The following is a 19889-nucleotide window of genomic DNA, read 5'->3' as shown; positions in this document are numbered from 1 at the left end:
CCGGTGGTTAGCTGTCACATTCTGCATGACTTCCCTGTGCTGGTGCTGCAAAGCTGTGGTTCTGCAAGAGACAGCTAAGTTTAATGCTCTTAGCAGAGGATGGATGGGCCAGTGGTTGAGGCTAGACCCAGGTTCAACTCCCTGCTCTGCCACAGACTTCCTGCGAAATTCTGAGCAAGTCTCTCTTTTCTTTAGTCTCTCTGGACCTCAGCTCCGCATCTGTAAAATGGGGATATTAGCACTTCCCTACCTCACAGTGGGGTTGCAAGGATAAATACAGGAAAGACACTGAGGTGCTGAGATAACGGGGCTCTATAAGTATCCTAGGGAGACACTTTGTTCCATTGTATCTATGTTTTCATGCCATGTCCATCACCATCTGAGTAGAACATAGAATCATAGAAATGGAGGGCTGGAAAGGACCTCAAGAAGTCATCAAGTCCAGTCCCTGTGCTAAGGCAGGACCTAATAAACCTAGACCATCCCTAACAGGTGTTTGTTCAGCCTGTTCTTAAAAACTTCCAATGATGGGGGTTCTTCAATCTCCCGTGGAAGCTGATGCCAGAGTTTAACTACCCTGAGGGTTGGAAAGCTTTTCCTCATATCTAATCTAAATCTTCCTTGCTGCAGATTACTGCAGCCCATTGCTTCTTGTCCTACCTTCAGTGGACATGGGGAACAATTGATCACCATCCTGAGTTGCTCCCTCACCCTTTTCTCAAGACTAACCGTGCCCAGTTTTTTAACCTTTCCTCATAGGTCAGGTTTCCTAAGCCTTTTATCATCTGTGTTGTTCTTCTGTGGACTCTCTCCAATTTATCCACATATTTCCGAAGGTGTGGCACCGAAAATTGGACACTGTACTCCAGCTGAGGCCTCACTAGTGCTGAGTAGAATGGGACAATGAGATCCCATGTCTTACATATGACTACCTGTTAATACACCCCAGAATGGTACTAGCCTTTTTCCCAGCTGCATCCAATTGTTGACTCATATTCAGTCTGTGATCCATTATAACCCTCAGATCCTTTTCAGCAGTGCTACGGTCTAGACAGTTATTCCCCATTTTTTAGTGGTGCATTTGATCTTTCCTTCCTAAGTGAAGTACTTTGCCCATGTCTTTATTGAATTTAACCTTCTTGATTTCAGCCCAATTCTCTAATTGGTCACTGTCATTTTGAATTTTAATCCTGTCCTCCAAAGTACTTGCAATCCTGTAACATTATACCCTCCCAGTTTGACAGAGAACCATTGATAACTAGTCTTTGAGTATGGTCTTTCAACCAATTGTGCACCAACCTTATAGTCATTTCATCTAGACCACACTTCCCAAGTTCATTTGTGAGAATGTTATGTGGGACTGTGTCAAAAGCCTTACTAAAATCAAGATACATCACGTCCATCGCTTCCCATCTATCCACTAGGCCAGTAACCCTGTCAAAGACGGAAATTAGGTTGGTTTGGCATGATTTGTTCTTGACAGACCCATGCTGCCTATTCCTTATAACCCTATTATCTTCTGGTGCTTACAAATGGATTGTTTAATAATTTATTCCAGTATCTTTCCAGATATCAAAGTTAGGATGACTGGTCTATAATCCCCTGGGGCCTCTTTGTTCCCCTTTTAAAGATAAGTACTATGTTTGTTCTGTAATCCTCACCCATGCCTCCAGGATAATTGCTAATAGTTCTGAGATTGCTTTAGCTAGTTCCTTAAATACCTTAGGATGAATTTCATCAGGCCCTGCTGACATAAATATGTCTGACTAATGTAAATAGCCTTTAACCTGTTCTTTCCCTATTTTGTCTTGTGTTCTTCCCCCTTTGTTAATATTAATTGTGTTGAGTATCTGGGCACCATTCACCTTTTTAGTGAGGATTGAAGCAAAATAGTCATGAAACACTTCAGCCTGCTTGATGTTATCAGCTATTAGTTCTCCTTTCCTGCTAAGTAGAGTGCCTACACTTTCCTTCTTCTTTCTCTTGGCCCTAAAGAACCTCTTCTTATTGTCTTTTATGTCCCTTACTAGGTATAACTCATTTTGTGACTTAGCCTTTCTGATTTTGTTCCTACATGCTTGTGCTGTTCTTTTGCATTTCTCCTTTGCAATTTCTCCATGTTTCCACTTTTTTTAAAATTCCTTTTTGATATTCAGGTCCTTAAAGAGCTCCTGTTGGAGCCATATTGGGTTCTTACTATTCTTCCTGTGCTTCACTTTGTAATGGGATAGTTTGTAGTTAAGTCTTTAATATTATCTCTTTGAGAAACTGCCAGCTCTCCTGAACTCCTTTTTCCCTTAGATTTTCTTCCCATGGGACCTTACCTGCCAGTAGTCTGTTAGCTAAAGTCTGCTTTTTTGAAGTCCATTGTCCATATTCTGCTGTTCTCACTCCTTTCCTTCGAATGAACTAGAATTGAATAGCTTTCATAATCACTTGCCCCCAAATTGCCTTCCACCTTCAGATTCACAACCAATTCCTCCCTGCTGGTCAGAATCAAGTCTAAATTGGCTGTCCCCCTGGTAACTTCCACCACCTTTGAAACAAAAAAGGTTGTTTCGTGCTTCTCTGGAGCACTCCATATAGCATATAGTGCAGCACTTTTAAAGAGAGAGAGCGAGAGAGCATCTCACAGACACTTCTCTGAGCAGCTGCTGGGTTGAAAATTACCACTTTGGGGCCAGATCCTCAGCAATTGTAAATGGACTCAACTTCCTCGAGTTCACTGGAGCTACGCTGATTTGCACCAGCTCAGGACCTGGCCCGTGGAGGTTAAGGAAGTGGACAGTAATCTAAGACTTTTCTAGTCCAGAGTTCGGAGACAGCTGTAACGCTAAGCACAAACTGAATCAGAAAAGCTGCATTATTGAGCTTGGTCTGCAATGATTAGGAATGCAATGGTTAGAAAGTCTCTGAAGGCTTTTATGTGAGCTTAGAAGCAGGTACAATAATGAATTAGAGATTGTGTGAAACAGAAGGGAATTCCTACAATGAGAATGTTTTGGTATAACTTTGCTCAATTCATTTACATTTATTTATCAAACGTGGGGATTTGTAGCCTGTGTCTCTTTGCAATAAATAAATAGATTCCCAAGTTAGAGCTACTTGACTAGTCCAAAAGCATGTTAGTCAAATGAGTGATTCAATACATCCTCCATCCTTCTTTATTCTATGAATATAGAACTTCACAGACTCAGGGAGCCTGGTCCACAGACCGGTGGGATCTACTGATTAGCCACTGCCTGAAGAAAGGGATGGGGCAGTGGTGACAGCCCGGGCCCAGAGAACGCTGGCCCCAAACTGCCCAGGGGCCCCAGGGAGGACTCTGTTGCCACAGAAAGTGTCTGACTCTGAGCAGCTGGAAATTCTCTCTCTGGATAACACAGAAGGATTCACATATGAGTGATTCCCTTGTGGAGATGGACAGGGGAGGGAGAGCCCAAAGTTTGTGTTACCTTCCCCAAGAGAAATCCATGTTGTGGTTCAGAGACACATCAAGCTCTCCTGGAATTAAATGATGGAACACAAAATATGATGGGCCAGATCAGACCTAGGAGTCCATCTAGCCCAGTATCACCCCTCACCCTAGATCAGACCAATGGGCCCATCTGTCCTGATATGTTGCCTCCTCCCTGCTAACCTGGTGTGATGGTCAGGGTCCAGACACCCCAAGAGGAGAACAGGGGGTCTGCACCCCAGAGAGTAAACAATTGAACCAACTGGTTGAATACAATATTATTATATATAAAACAATGTCAAGTAAGGCCTTTTAGGAAAGCTCGTAATATTCTGAATGTGATGGTCCTTTGAGATGTGTAGACAGACTGTGGTTGTGAATTGATGTATTTGTGTAGGGATAAAACTGTGCTCATAATTCGTGCTGCAACCTGCAGCTCCACCTCACAACAGGGAGATGGTCAGCAAGGCAGGAAGGTGGTCAGCCTGCCTCCCCAGCCAGAGAAGACTCGTTCCAAGCACCTAGCATTGTACAACCTAGAAAAAGACAAGTGAAGGACCATTCCGATTATTGGGAAAACACTGAAACAACTTGAAACTGAACAGAAAATCCCAGTCTTGGAAAACTAAGAATGGGGGGAACTTCTCCCACCCCTTTCTTTCTTTCTTTCAGAAAAATCTGCAAACCCAGTTAAAAGGAAAGGGGTTTGACGTGAAGGGTATCTAGAACCGAGGGACCATCTTGAAGGTGGGGGGCTGTCTGTGAAGACTGGATCCCCACTTAGGGCTAAGGGGCACGCTGGGAAACTGAGCAAAGGCAATAGGTAATTTGCACTAGAAGAGGCATTTTTATCTAATATATAATTGTAAAACTTGAGGTTGTGTCTTTACATTGCTTTTCTGTGTAACTTGGATGTGCTTGCTTCGCCTTACTTGTTCCTCTTTGGATCGGTGGTTTTTCTATTAAAATAAACCTTTGGTATAATTTTAGCCCAGACAAGTCTCTGTTGTGCTGCATGGTGTGTGTGTCCCAAAGTGAACAGATAACTGGGGAGCAGATTTCACTCCTTCGGGGGTGACAAACCAAAGGAGTAAAATCCCAGTGTCTGGTAGTGAAGAACTCCGGTAAACGGATTTGGGGAGACTCAGGACTGGAAGGGATTTTGAGGTCACCATGCAAGGAGTAACTGGGCTGCTGGAAGCTAGGGTGAGACCTTTCTAGGCTTGTAGGCTGGCTACTGGGATCAAGGCTCTGAGCCATATATAGCACAGCAATACAGCACTAAGGCACCAAAAGTTACCAGGCAGGTGGTGACAGAACCTCTTACTCGTCTGAATGATCCCCAAAACATCAACCACTGAATGCAATGGAGGTTGAAAACCTGGACTCCCCAGGGTTATCTAGCCAAGGAGGGATTCTGGAATAGCTCAACATTCAAACCCTTCTTTAATCCAAGTTAACTTGCAAGTGTAGAGAAGCCCCTTTGAAAATTTCCTCCTGCTGCTTCCAGGATGCTCCATCCTTACTGCTGTCCTTTGTGAGTGGCCCCTTAACCCTGTCCTTAGTAGCAATTCCAGCTAGTTTGTACTGCATCAAAATACAAAGCCTTGATGATGCGTCAATTTTCTCCCTGCCCTCTCCCCTTCAAAACAGAAACTGTGCGTAGAGGAAGAAAACCACATGTAGGTGGTAGCCACACGCTACAAAAAGTGCTCTGCCAGTTCAGAAAGCATCAGAGAGACAGGAGGCGCTTGGCAGGGGCCGAGCTGAAATAAGCCCAGCCAAAATACTTGAGCTGTAGCAACTCACAGGGAGAGCAGCTTGAGATATGGCTGAGCAAAGAAGACTCTGTCTCCCCAGGCAGGGGATCTGCTTGGTTTTGTTGATGGACCTGTGGCTGCGGGTGGAGCTGGCTCTGGTGACCGAGTGCTCCAATGATGAATTCAAAGTGGTGACCAAGGAGGGTATTACAAACTGCTTCAAGTGCAGCTCAGGTAAGGGGGTGAGGGAAGGTTCCTCTGTCTTGTCCACATTGCATGTTGACCACAGAATCAATAAACATGGGGAAGGCAAATTTCAGTGTGACAGGAGCAGCAGTGTGTGCAAAGGAAAGAAGAAGCAGGGGCTTCCCCCTTCTTGTTATCAGAGAGCGGCCTGAGCTGCAAAATTCAGACTAGATTTGTGTTCTTATTTCTGAATCTGCCGGCACCCAAAGGTTGCCAGTGTGGGGCTCTCTGGTTTTGGGTTGTCTCTTTGCAGGGATAGGAAAGAGCAGGCTGCAAAATTTGGATCTGGCTTTGGATGCAGGACCATCCCAAAGCTGAGGGGTGGTTTGTTTCGAGCATGCTGGCCACGCCCAGCTCTCATTAGGATTCGCTGCCAGATCTCTCAGCCAGCAGGGTAGTTGCATCCTCTGCATTTGGGCTAGAAATGCTCTAATTTGTGGGACCAAAAGTCGGAGAGCTGGATTCTCCCCCAGCCTTGCCCCTGGTGTCGCTATTCACACCTTTGCAAAGTGGGTGTCAAATGCCACTAAATCATAATGCTTTGCACAGGCCTAAATGACAACCAAAGGTGCAAGGTAATAGGGACCCAGACCCAGAGGCTCAGGGTCATTCCAAACTGTGTGCAGGTCTTAGGATGTTCATGGAAGAATGAAACTGGGATGTAGTGGAATCTCCATCACTTGTAGTCTTGAAGTCAAGATGGGATGTCTTTCTAAAAGATATGCTGCAGCTCACTCAGAAGTTATGGGCTTGATGCAGGAATTACTGGGTGAGGTTCTATGGCCTGTCTTATAAAGGTCAGACCAGGTGATCACAATGGTCCCTTCTATCTTTAATATCTATAAATTGCCACACCAGCATAGATCTAAGGTTCTTCTGGTCTGGTATCATGTCTATAACAGTGGCCAATGTTGGACGCTTCAGAGCAGTTAATTGTGCAATACACACAACTGCTGATCAACTGATGCTTGGAAGCACAAGGGTTGGAAGCCATTGTAAATTTTACCCTGGATGGTGTAACAGCAAATGCTGTTCTCATACAGAAATGGCAACATTATCAGCTATGGTGTTCCATTTTTCTTGCAGGCAATTTTACTGCCTAGACAAGGGTTTTGTTACATTATGTGACTGTGAGGTCAGATTCCGGACAAGTGTAAATGTGTGATGCTCGCACACAGTGAAGTACCCCTGTCCCATCCCACCCTAGCCTTTAAGTGAGTCACTGAGTCTCAGCACACTTTCCCAGTCTCACACATCCACCGCAGCCAGTCACACCTTTGAGCTGGCTGTCTCAGCAGAGAGGTCACAGAATGAGTGGGCCATGGAGACTAAATTCCCCGTCAGCCCCAGGGCAGCGCTGAGACACACTGGTGGGGCAGCGTGTGGGGAGATTGCTTTGCAGTTGCTGTCCATGCTGCCCCTGTTCTGTGCATGGAGGGTTTCAGGTCCCCAGGGCAGTCTGCCAATCCAGCCTCGTTCACCAAAAGTAAAATTCACCGGAAGAAAGAGGTGGGTAATTTCAGGCCAGCCAATGGCAGCTCAGCCAGCCCCAGAGCCTTTATCCTACAAGGTGCTGAGTGACTTGAGTTGGCTGCAAATTGAGGGTGGTCAGGAGTGGTTCATTAGTAGCCCGTAATTCACAGGCTTTTTATGTACAGAACAAAGTATTCTAATCTCTCTTTGTTCCTGCAGCTCATTTTCTTTACATGCTGAAGTCATTCCATTAGTTTTGCTCCAAACCATCCAAGAATGGAAAAAATAAAAGGGGCCAATGAGTGACAGGTGAATTGAGGAGTATCAGGTCAATCCCCCTGTACATTCCAGCATCAGCTCAGGAAATCGCTGATGCCTGACCGCTGCCACACACCTTTTTGTTTGACGTCCTGTTGCACTAATCTGTACTTTCCCTGTTTCGCCCTTGATGTTACCCAACTGCTGGGCAAACATGCAATTCTCTTTCCTCTAAATAGCCCCCTTGGGCCTGGTGTGACAAGCCCTGGCCCTAGCTAATGTGATCAGTCCTTCATTTTCATGACCTCTGGAGTCTCTCATCATTCATTTTTCTGTTACGTTTTGTTTTAAAGGGTGTCAAAAATTAGAGATGGGAACGAGTTGCGGAGTTCAGATCTAGATTTGGAGCTGAGCTTCTCCCAATTTGGAAGGCAGAGGGGGCTGGCTCTCTGGTTTGACTCTGTGTCAATTTATTTTGGAAGCAAATGTCTGAATGCCAGGGAGGGGCAGGGAATGAGAACTATGGCACTGGTGGTCTGGAATCCTGTGGGCAGCCCTCTGACACAGGGCTTTGCCCGACTATGCAGGGCTTCGCCAACAGACTGGAAGCCCAACGGCTGAACGCAGAGCCTGTGCGGTGTTCCCTTTGGTCACGCAGCACCCATCACCTCACAGTACTGAGGCCTGAAATTTGCAGTAAGTACCAGTGGACTGCAACTGCCTGCATTTGTAATATGATGCATTGCATGCTGGGACTCTCTGGCTGCATTTTCCCATTAAAGGTGGGGACAGCCAGGGACTTCTGGGGGTTACCTTTGGCCCCAGGGTTCACCTACCCTAACAACATACTCTAGGAATCCCAGTGTGCTGGAGGAATCACAGTGGGTTAGATTCTCCACAGTTTACCTCAGTGCCACCCCACTGACTGAAACAGAGTCCTTCTGGATTTCCACCCGTGTAACTGAGAGAGTGTTTGGCCCCATGTCTATATATCCTTCCCAGAGGCACCCTCCTGCCTAGAAGGAGGTTCTCCAGCATCACCCAGTAATGCCCATGGTTAAATAACGAGAGCCAGTTTCTGGTCTCTGTTATACCAAGTCTAACTCTTTGCTTTCCTAGTGACACGCGGCCTTTCGGATCCATGCCCTGACATCCTGAAACCGACCTGTAAGTGTAGTCCTGGGTACCAGTGTAGTAATCTTCCATGTACGACCTGCAGGCCACTCCCTCAGTGCAAGGCGGGGACGGAGCTGAACAAATCAGGTAACTATAGGAACGCAAATGAGTCTGCCAAGTTGAGCTCCATGAAGGTGGGGAGGGGCGTCAGCCAGCAGACACTGTCCGTACGTCCTCTACACGGGTGCATTATGGAAGCTGCCCGGTGGTAAGGAGGAGATGGTTCAGCAAGCCAAGAATCAGCTTCAAAGTGGCTGAAATCCATGAAGTAAACAGTTCAGATCCTGAAAAGAAAAAAAAAAATTATTTGCTAGCTCTTTCTGGGCTACTTTGCAGTTCTAAAATTATGGTGATGGCAGGGCGGCAGGGGAGTTGTGAAAATTTTACCTCAAAAGATGTGTTTTTTGCAGCCAAACAGGCAAAATGTCAAAATTCTTCACATTTCACTGCAAAAACTCGTCTCTAGTATTTTACTCTATAATAAGATCATCTTTGTGTGTTCAGAAATTAAACTGAGGAGTGTAATATAAAAATGATGGATGGACAGAGTGAAAATTTGGCCAGATTTCACTCCAAAAGAGTCCTCTTTCTGATTGTAGACCAACCAAATGCAAAGGGTTGGAGGGGAGGGGTCATTACATGGATCCAATTTCATGAAAGACCAGGTTTCAAATCTAATTGCTAATATTTTGCACAGCTCTGGCGCATAACAGCGAGTATGCAAAGAAGGGAAATGAAAAGGGAACTAAAAAACCAGAATAGATGAAAAAAAGGTAGAATAGCAGGTTTTAATTTAGCAGCCAATCATAGTTTAACAATGGGCAGATAGGGCGGTTTTGTGGTAGAGGCACTGGCCTGAGACCTAGAAGATGTGGACTCGAGTCCCAGCTCAGCGACATGCCGGCTTCTTGGGCAGGGCCAGCCGGCTCTACCATTTTCGCCGCCCCAAGCTGTGAAAAAACCTGTCGCCACCGAATTGCCGCCATGGATGGCGGAACGGAGAAGCTGCCGCCGAATTGCCACCACTGCGGAAACTCTGCCTCCCCTTTCTGACGGCCGCCCTAAGCACCTGCTTGGAATGCTGGTGCCTGGAGCCGGTCCTGTTCTCGGGAGACCTTGGCGGGAAAAACATTTAATCTCTCACTGCCTTATTTTTTATGGATAAAAGAGAGATAATGATACTTCCCTATCTCGCAGGGTGGGTTGACCTGATGGCTCTGTAAATATGCAAGATGTGCTCAGAAATTACAGCGATGGGGCCCAAACAGACAGGTGGATTTTAAGGAGGGGGCTGATTCAAATCCCATTAAAGTCAAGTGTAAGATATGCATTGATTTCATTTTGAAATTTTCAAAATGTCCCATTTTGGTTTCTTGAGTCTAAACATTTAGACTAAAAAAGCGGGGGGAGGGAAGGTCAAAATCGGAATGGAACATTTTGAAATGATGGAAACGAAACATTTCATTTGACCCGAAATGAAGTGTTATTTCATTTTCTCTCTACAACATCCCAAACAATAGCGCTCCCACTACCTCCTCTTAGGGGACTAGTCTACAATCTAATGGATCTCCCTCCTCAGGGGTTTCTCCTAATGTCCATCTTAAAGGGCTCCTTTCTTACATTCATCCCATTCCCCCAAGTCATAGAAATGCAGGGCTGGAAGAAACCTGAGAGGTCATCAAGTCCAGCCCCCTGCACTGTGGTAGGACTAAGTAAACCTAGACCATCCCTGACAGGTGTTTGTCCAACCAATTATTACAAATCTCCAGTGATGGGGATTCCACAAGCACCCTCGGAAGCCTAGTCCAGCGCTTAACTACCCTTAGAGTTAGAAAGTTTTCCCTACCATCTAACCTAAATCTCCCTTGCTGCATATTAAGTCCATTACTTCAATTGACATGGAGAACAATTGTTCACCATCCTCTTTATAACAGCCCTTAACATATTGGAAGACCCCCTCCCCCCCTTCCTCTTTTCTCAAGACTAAACATGCCCTGTTTTGTTAACCTTTCCTCATAGATCAGGTTTTCTAAACCTTTTCTCATGTCTGTTGCTCTCCTCTGGACTCTTTCCAATTTGTCCACATCTTTCCTAATGTGGACAATTTCCTCCTGTGTCTTATATACCACACTCCCCTTAATACACTCCAGAATATTGGCCTTTCTCACAGTTGCATCACGTTGTTGACTCATATTCAGTTTGTGACCCTTATAATCCCCAGATCCTTTTCTGCAGAGCTAACACGTAGCCAGTTATTGCCCATTTTGTATTCGTGCATTTGATTTTTCCTTCCTAAGTGAAGTACTTTGCCCTTGTCTTTATTGAATTTAATCTTGTTGATTTCAGATCAATTCTCTAATTTGTCAAGGTCATTTTGAATTCTAATCCTGTCCTTCAAAGTACTTGCAACCTCTCCAAGTTTGGTGTCATCTGCATATCTTATAAGCATGCTATCCACTCCATTATCTGAGCCATTAATGAAAATATTGAATAGTACTAGACCTAGGATTGATCTCTGTAGGACGCCCTTCCAATTTAGCAGTGAACCATTGATAACTACTCTTTGAGTACGGTCTTTCAACCAATTGTGCACCCACCTTATAGTCATTTCATCTAGACCACATTTCCCAAGTTTGCTTATGAGAATGTTATGTGGGACTGTGTCAAAAGCCTTACTAAAATCAAGGTATAGCATGTCTTGCTTCCCACCTGTCCACTAGCCCAGTAACCCTGTCAAAGAAGAAAATTAAATTGATTTGGCATGATTTGTTCTTGACAAATCTATGCTGGCAATTTCTTCTAACCATACTGTCCTCCAGGTACTTGCAGATTGATTGTTTATTAATTTGTTCCAGTGTCTTTCCAGATATTAAGTATCAGGGGGTAGCCATGTTAGCCTGTATCCACAAAAACAACAAGGAGTCCGGTGACACCTTAAAGACTAACAGATTTATTTGGGCATAAGCTTTCGTGGGTAAAGAACCACTTCTACAGATCCATGCATTTTTTACCCACGAAAGCTTATGCCCAAATAAATCTGTTAGTCTTTAAGTGCCACTGGACTCCTTGTTGTTTTTCAAGGTATTGAAGTTAGGATGACCAATCTATAATTTCCCAGGTCCTCTTTGTTCCCCTTTTTAAAGACAGGCACCGTGTTTGCCCTTTTCCAGTCTTCTGGGACCTCACCTGTCCTCCATGACTTCTCAAAGATAGTGGCTAATGATTCTGAGACTGCTTCAGCTAGTTCTTTAAATAACCTAGGAAAAATTTCATCAGGTCCTGCCAACTTGAATACATCTAACTTATGAAAATATTCTACTGGTTCTTCCCTATTTTGACTTGCATTCCTTCCCCTTTGTTGTTAATATTAATTGTGCTGAGTATCTGATCTCCAATAACCTTTTTAGTGAAGACTGAAACAAATAGGCATTAAACCCCTCTCTTTCTTGATATCATCAGTTATTAGCTCTCCTCTCCATTCTCCATATTTACTCTGAAATGTTTGAAGATGGACCATACTTGTCTTCCTATGCAGAAGTAATCCCCTTTCTTTTCTCTCCTAGGCACTGATCACTTCAAATTCACCTGTGAACCCTGTAAAAATGGAACCTATTCTGACACTCTGAACAGCTGTTGTAGGCCTTGGACTAAGTACGTATTTATGGATAGATCTCTTCTTTGGCAATATTCATGATACACACCTCAAGTGGTTAATTTTAAATTTTTTAAAAAAATTAAAGCCACAGCAATTAATTATCCAAGAGTCTGCTGGGTTACTATTACAGGTGTTTTTGCTTGGCAGGATATCACATGAATCTTTTCTTTGGTTTTGTACCCAACCAATCTTAAAGTGAAACTTGGGGAAATAAAAAAAACCCCACATTTTTCACCTACTTTCAGGTCAAAGCCACAAATTGACCCAAGCGTGGATACGGTTTGAAACTGGGTCTGGGTGGGATTGAATCTTAACAAGCTTCTCAGCAGAACTGGTACAGTGTATCCAGCCAGAGCAGCCATAATTTGGCCAGCTGTGCTCTAAAGAAATAAAAAATACAGGAAAGAGAGACAGGTGGAGTGGGAGAGAAGGCGGAAGCGGGGGACAAAAACAGAGAGAGATGTTCTTAACAATGCTTTGCCTTTTTCTTAGCTGTGAGAGTTCTGGATTACGAACAATCAGGCCAGGAAATCATACCCATAATGTGGAATGTGGCATTTTCGGAGCTGTGACCCCAGTTCAGCAGCAAGGTACATCCTGGATGGCAGATCATTTACTTCAGACTCTTCCTTTCCTCAAGGCATTTAAGATCATGATCCCCAGACAAAGGCCCGATCCTGGGTTTGTGCCATCATGGTTACTTGGCATGGAAGAAATAACCCTTGAGTTCCCTGTGGTATTTATGAAGCAGCATGAATTGCTGAGAAGCCCAGATTTAAACATCATGAAACATTGCTAATAATAATAACCATCAAAGGGTCAGGAGGAGAAATGTAGGGGTGGTAATAGAACTGTTCCTTAGCAAACAGCTTATCAGAGTTTTCCATCCGGCATCTGCTGCTCTTTAATAGGGCGCTCTCAAGAGACACAACTTAGCAGTTCATCACCCACATTCAAATTTCCGTCTGTCTCTGACTCCCCCACCATGTGCCAGTTGTCGGTCCCACTCACCCAGACGTCAATTAGCAGCAGACCCTGGAAACTCAAGTTACTAATAGGGAAAAATATTGAGCCCCATCCTGACAGGTACCAAGCATCTCTGATGGGGTCCTGAATTCCCTCAGCTCTCAGAGATCATTGGAGTTGAGGGGCCTCAGCAGCACCAGGCCCTTTGTATGCAGATATCTTTATTTCTACTGGGCCAAGTCACTGGAGCTGCAGGAAGGGTAAACGTTTGGTCCATTGTGTGTTGTGTTCCTTCAGGGAAACCCTGGGCTGGGTTTGACTTGCACCCTGTGACACTCCATTGAAGCCAAAAGTAAATGGATGAAAAGATAGTGCCAGAGACATACTAGGTTCTCATTACAACACAGAGAGAGGAGGACGCTCGTGTTTAAGCAATGTAGAGATCATGCATGCTACCCACAAACAATGATCTCCTGCACACATGATCCCAGGCCAGTTCTAACCTTTGTGATTAATAACCCGTACTATGGTTTTCCCTTTCCTAGTTCCCCGTCTGACTCAGGCGTAGATTAACACACTGCTCCCTCATTTCCTTGGAAGCATTGGCTTCACTGTAGCACAGGGCTGGGCTGTGGGTCATGTGATCCATGGCCATGTATTTCATTTCATCCCCCCCTGCTCATCAGATTCCAAGTACACCACCATCCTGGCGATATTGACTGCACTGGGTGTATTCATTCTCATCCTGATGACTTTCTTCCTGCACCTTTGCTTATGGACACTGAAGAAAGAGAAACTCCACATCGTTGAAGGTCAGTGCATCTGTATGGACTATTTCATGGTAGCTGAAGGGAGGAAGGCATGGGTCAGTGGCTAAGGCCCTGTGGACTTGGTAGACCTGGGTCAGTTCCTTGCTCCACCATTGACTTCTTATGTGACCTTGGGTAAACCACTTCAGTTTATGTCTACACTGCAATCAGAGGTGTGATTACAATTTAGGTCGGCACACTCACGGGATCCTTAATCTAGCTAGCAAGGCTTAAAATAGCTGTCAAGAGGTGTGCAAACCCTTCAGCGCAGGCTGTGCAAACCCACTTGGAACAGTGGCTATGTATCACATTGCTAGCTCATGCTGTCGAGTCTTCGTTGCTATTTTCAGCTATGCTGGCTAGATTAAAGCTAGCCTGAGTATGCCAACCTGAGCTGAAAATCACACCTCCGAGTGCAGTGTAGACATGCCCTAAACCTGTCTGTGCATTTATCTCCCCATCCCTTCCTCAGAGGGATATTGCAAAGGTGAATATGCTTAGGGCGGAGAGCTGCATGGGGACCAGGTAGATACAGATGTGATGTGTGTCCCGAAGCAGACACTCTGGATGCATAGGCATTGTTTCCTGGTTTGCTTACGCAGCAGCAACCAGCAGGGAGAGGGGCTGGTTTTGTGTGTTTATGCTGTGTGCACAAGTATTTGTGGCCTGCAGGGTGTGTGACTGTGCGAGGAATGAACAAGCAAAGATTATATTGCCCGCTCTTCTAAAAGTATAATGTAGTTCAGAATCTTGAGCTGGACTTGGGCTTAACATATAACAGACCCCACCCAACACCGAGGGTCAGATTTTCGTTTGCATGAAGGCACTAGATAGTGCCGTAGCAGTGCAATGGGGCTCTTAAGTGGAGGTAAATACATTCACACACAGTCCAAGGCCCCCTTACCCAGTCTGAGCAATACAAAGGGGCCTTAAGTGTCTACACTGCGAAGAAAGCCCTCTGGCAGCGAGTCTCAGAGCCCAGGTCAACTGACTCGGGTTCGTGGGACTCACTCTGTGGGGCTAACCATAACAGTGTGGAGTTTGGGCTTGGGCTGGACCCTGGGCTCTGAAACCTGGTGTTTGGGGGAGCAAGTCAGAGCCCGAACATACACCCTGCTATATTTTGCCCAGGTTCCGAGACTCGCTGCCATGAAGGGTTTTTCTGCAGTGTAGACGCACTCTTAGTGTCAGTCAGAATCTGTCCCAGTATTATGGACAACGATCCAATCGTGTCCTTTCAAGGCTCATGATCCATCCACTTGAGGGCAGAAATGAGGCAATCCCTGGCTGAGGGCCTATCATGGGGGTCCCCTAAGCATCCTGCTTTCCGGCAGACATTCCAAAACAGGAGGTAGTAGCCAATTGTGTTGAGGTGTATAGCGCATAGTATAGATTTTCCATGTGGGTTGCAGCACTTGAGATCTTTGCGGGCCTCACCTGGACTCATTCCAAGTTCTGAGGCGATACAATACCTTAGCATCTCCAGGTGGACAGCAAGAGTAGGCTCATTCATCACTGAACGTGGTGCACCTGTCAGACACCCGTGAAATGCTGCTTCCCATTCCTTACAACTGCAAACCTAATGTCTGCTCCTTCCCTGGGGGTGCTCCCTACAGAGCCTGACCATCCCAGCATTCTGCTGCCACTGACGTGCCACCTGGTCGAAGATACTTACAGCTGCCAGTTCCCAGAGGAAGAACATGGAGACAAAATCGCTGAAGGAAAACTCTCTTATTGCCCTAGTGTGGGGCCACACTGAAGTTGCAGATGGAGTGAGAGTTGCTGCCAGAGAAGCAGAGCTGGGCTTGTCAAACGTAGAGCAGAGAGGGGCAAAGGGGCAATTTTAAACATAGCAGCAAGAAGTGGGCTTTTGTAACAGATTTTGTGTTAGAAATTGAGGAACAACTAACTCAAGCTGACATTTAGTGCAGCCAGAATCCCAGCTCTATGTTCCTCCTTTTCTGAGCCCAAGCCCTCCTGAACTCAGTCCGGGACTAGAATATCCAGCTCTGATTTTCCCCTGGGCATCCCCTGCTCATGACCCTGGGGTACCTCCCTTACTGTGTTGCATTTCCGTGGTGTGTCAGAGTCTCTCCATGAGGCCCTACAGTTGCCTCTCTCCTGGCCATGTGAGTATGTCCTTGGGGAACTTAACTGAAGTTTTCATCAGGTGTTTTGCCAAGGTGGCGCATGTGTCTGCTGGACATATATGAAGGGAGTGAGGGGGGCAAAGTGTGGCTAAAGGAGCATTTTTAGTCTGCAATACTGCAGTCAGCCATATTGTATTCCACTCGCCCCGTATTGCCTTCCATTGGTAGGTGAAAAGGGGAGCTCTCTCTGAATCTGTGAAACGTTTTGCTCTCGGGTGGAAACAGGATTTCCTTGATGCTTTTGCTGATGGCGCAAATCTCAGTGCACAGCTCTTGTCCCTGTATAGTTTCCAGTCTGAGGCTACGTCACTTAATGTGTCTGTGAGCCCTGCTCTGGAGACAATCAAAGGCCCTTGTGTTTGTTTGCAGAGATTCTTGCAGCAGAGCAAGAGCCTTGGCTTAGCGATAGGAGAACATGGGGGTGTTTGGGGTTCCATGACACCTCAGGGAACATTTGGTTTTTGCCCTGGGAGCCATTTTTGTTTCAGGAATAGTCAATTAAAAATACAATCAAAAACCCAACCTGAGGCCTATTTACAAACCATAAAGAATCTGCTTTGTAAATAATTCTCACCCAGCTTCTAAACAAAACAAAGGCCAGGACTTGCACTTTTGGGCAGGGCCAAGGGAAAATTGTGCCTCCAAGATCTAGCTCCTCGGCTGGTATAGACCGGAGAAGTGCAATGGACGAGACCAGCAATTTCAGTGGGGCTACGCTGATGTACGCAAGCTGCGGATCCAGCCCCAGAAGTTTTGAATTATGTTAAACTAGAACCCCAGATTTTCATAGGGTACCACCACTGGTAGAATGAATCCCTTCTGCCTTAATTTTAAAGGCCAAATCCTCATCTTTGTGGTCAATCTCCTTCACCGGAGCTACTTTGCATCAGCAAAGGATGTGGTCTTTTGGCTAAGACTCAGTGTCTTTCTTTGACACCATCCAAGTGCTATGTAGTTTCCTAGCCCTGCCCTCCTCCCCCTGCCCCCTTCCAGGAAAGACCGATAACTTTGGAGACAAATCTCTTGATGACTAAAAGCTCCCTGAGCCAGGATGAGGTTTTGAGTCAAAGTTCATACAAAGAAAATGCAAATACCACCTACCTCAAACCAGGACGTCAATTTCCTCCTCTGATTTTTGGCAAGATAATGAAGTGAGGCCTATAAGTTAAGGCAAGCACTGGAAATATTAATGCGTGGTGAATAGAAATTTGCATTTTTCTATTAAATGATAATAAACTGTGTTATCCTTAGCTGTACAGACATGTAAAAAGAATGTAATGCAGTCCCATTGATAAGGCCTGCTCAACAGAGGAATCTCATCAGCAATTCTGTACGTCTCTACAATTCCTGATCACACATTCTGTAATCATTTGGGCGGATCATTGGATTCCTCACACTGACACGTTTCCATAATTTCAGTGTGTCACCTTCATACTGCCAAAGCAGAGTTCCATGGGGATTTATTGTTCTAACATTATTTTGCTTGCTTCCTTTTGTGTGAACTACCAAATGTTGTGATTTGGTGCAATAACTGTAAGAGTGAAATCAGGTGGGAATGATTGTGAGTTATAGCACAGGATGAGAAGTCTGGACTCCTAATGCTGCCACTGGCTTGGTATCTAGCCTTGGGCAAGTCACTTAACCTGTTTGTGTCTTGGTTTCCATATCTGTAGTAGAGGCATTGTGTGACATAACTGGTGTTTGTAAAGCATTTGATGTTTCTCTGACGCCTTTCAGCCAAAGATTTTGAAGTATCATTCTTACTCAGGAAAAGCACTATTTACCCTTGCACCCTTCACCCACCACCTTGTGAAATTTGACCAGTTCCTCATTAATTCTCCAACATTTACCATGACTCTCACGGGTGTGGCTAAATCACATCAGCAAAATTATAAAAACGAGGACGAGAACGGGGTTTGTTCTGCTCCAGCTGTGGAATGTACAGACCCACAGCTGGGGTGGGAGGTGGGGTGAATGGGAGGAGCCAGAGGGAACGGACCCCAAAGGGTGACTTTGTCTTTGTGAAAGAGTTTATATTCTGGTGCACTTCATGGCTTTGAGCTATCACAGGGTTCCCTTGCTACTGTTAAAGTGAATGTCCTCCTTGTTCCAACTTGCCAGCTAAGCAAAGGCTGTTGCTGCTGCCCCAGGTGTGAGTGTTTGGAAGCTGTCATTCTGTGCATTGCCTTTCCTTTAGACAGCCGTTTTGTTTATTATGTATGTTTTTTTAAAAAAAAAATCTTCTTATGACCTTTTGTAAAGGCAAAATAAACATTAGCTCTGACTAATAAATCAATGGAGCTGATCTGAATTGAGCCAAGATTCAGAACAATTGTGGGGTTTTTGGTGGCTGTTTTCTGTTCGTTTTTAAATTCTCTTCTTTTGGTGAATTTATCTCCGTGCTCTTGATAGGACTGAGTAAGTTTTCTCCAAACAGCTCTTCCATATACACCTGGCTTCTACCCTTGCACACCCCCTGCTATTCCACTCCTGTGTTCAGGGTCGGATTCACCATTAGGCTAAAAAGGCTATAGCCTTAGGCCCTCCTATGTTTACTCTTACTGGTCAGGCAGGGGTCACGGCCAGGGCTGGGTAACGGTGAGCAAGCTTGCTCACCCGTCCCTGGTGGAGAGTTCCTGCCAGCAGGAAAGGCAAAGCAGCCCCCTGTGGCTTAGCAGGAGCTCAGCCAGCACCGCTCTGCAGGGATCCGGTTAACACCGCCAGGGATCCGGTTAACATTGGTGACCGGACACTAAAAATCCGATTACCACAGGAACCCATGCCAGCCGTGGGTGTAGTTTGAGCAGGCATTGCCCCCTCCCCACCCCATTCCCAGACCCTCCGACTTCCGATTTCTCCTGATCTTTGCTTAGCTGTCAGGAAGGGAAGAAGCTCCCTCTGTCCCTCTCCTCTGCTGAGGCTGGCACTGGGTCCTAGTGCTCGTCACTGTCATCTTCTATGTGTGCTGGGTCCCATTCCTGGACAACTGGTGAGTGGCGCGGGGAAGCAGCAGTACCAGAGCAGTCATGCGGGGAAGCTTGCACAGAACCTGCCCACACTCTATCCAGCTCCAGCCAGAACGATTGCCCCTCCCATGTATAAGGAATGAATTCCCCCACACTTTGTAGGAAAAACAAAACCAAACATCCCATTCTGGATACCAGTCCTTTAACTTTTACAGAACCTTCCACTGAAGGGCTTCAGAGTTTTGATGCCCTGTGTAATGTTCAACACTGTATTGAACTGTACTAAAAATCAAAGACATTCAATTTTTTTCTTTGATGTATTTTTCTGTATTGGGATGTACAGGCCACCAAGTTATTCCCTCATGCTCAGCCTAGTTCCACAGGCCAACACATCTTTGTACTTTTAAGGGGTTACAAAAGCACTGGAGGAAGCTGAACACACAATGTTGTAGGTTTCTCCCTCCCCTCTCCCGCAAGGATTTTAAATCCACTTCTTAGCAGACTATGATAGAAAGACTGGCGGAATAGGCTAAAGGCAGGTTCTGTCCATTTGCCGGTTCTCTAGCAGTTCAATCCATCATAAAGTTACCTCACATTTGATTTCTTTTGAGTTTCATTCCAAAAACTTAAAGGTAAATAACCCTGAAGTTAGTCCTCATTTTTCTGCCCCAACTCAAACGAACTTCTTCCCCAAGTGGAAAATGCTGGGTAAGCATGGGATGTGATTCGAGAAGGGAAGGAGAACACAGGCCAGTTCCTGCTGACCGTTACACCTGTGTAGCCTTATTGACTTCATGGAGAACAGATTTTTGCACAAGAATAGATTTTGGTCCCTTCTGCCTTTTCACACCTGGTATAAACAGAATCTCATTCACTGTCCTCCCCTAAACTCTGAGCACTTTAAGGGAAAAAAATAAGCAACGTCTGCTTGATTTACACAGGCAAAGGAAACAGGAAGCTCGCCCTTCATTCT

At 45.4% G+C, this 19889-nt stretch overlaps 1 protein-coding gene across 1 annotated transcript; it reads left to right on the top strand.

Annotated features, from left to right (window-relative positions):
* Positions 1-5201: 5201 nt before the first annotated feature.
* Positions 5202-18099, top strand: TNFRSF18 (TNF receptor superfamily member 18). The gene is made up of 6 exons (XM_074934016.1): positions 5202-5451; positions 8314-8457; positions 11934-12021; positions 12518-12615; positions 13678-13803; positions 15417-18099. The coding sequence occupies exons 1-6, from the start codon at positions 5286-5288 to the stop codon at positions 15557-15559; spliced, it is 765 nt and encodes a 254-aa protein (XP_074790117.1). The 5' UTR covers positions 5202-5285; the 3' UTR covers positions 15560-18099.
* The last annotated feature ends 1790 nt before the right edge of the window (positions 18100-19889 follow it).

The sequence above is a fragment of the Natator depressus genome, chromosome 18, assembly GCF_965152275.1.
Source record: "Natator depressus isolate rNatDep1 chromosome 18, rNatDep2.hap1, whole genome shotgun sequence".
Taxonomy (NCBI): Eukaryota; Metazoa; Chordata; order Testudines; family Cheloniidae; genus Natator; species Natator depressus.
This window is presented reverse-complemented; position numbering and strand designations above follow the sequence as displayed.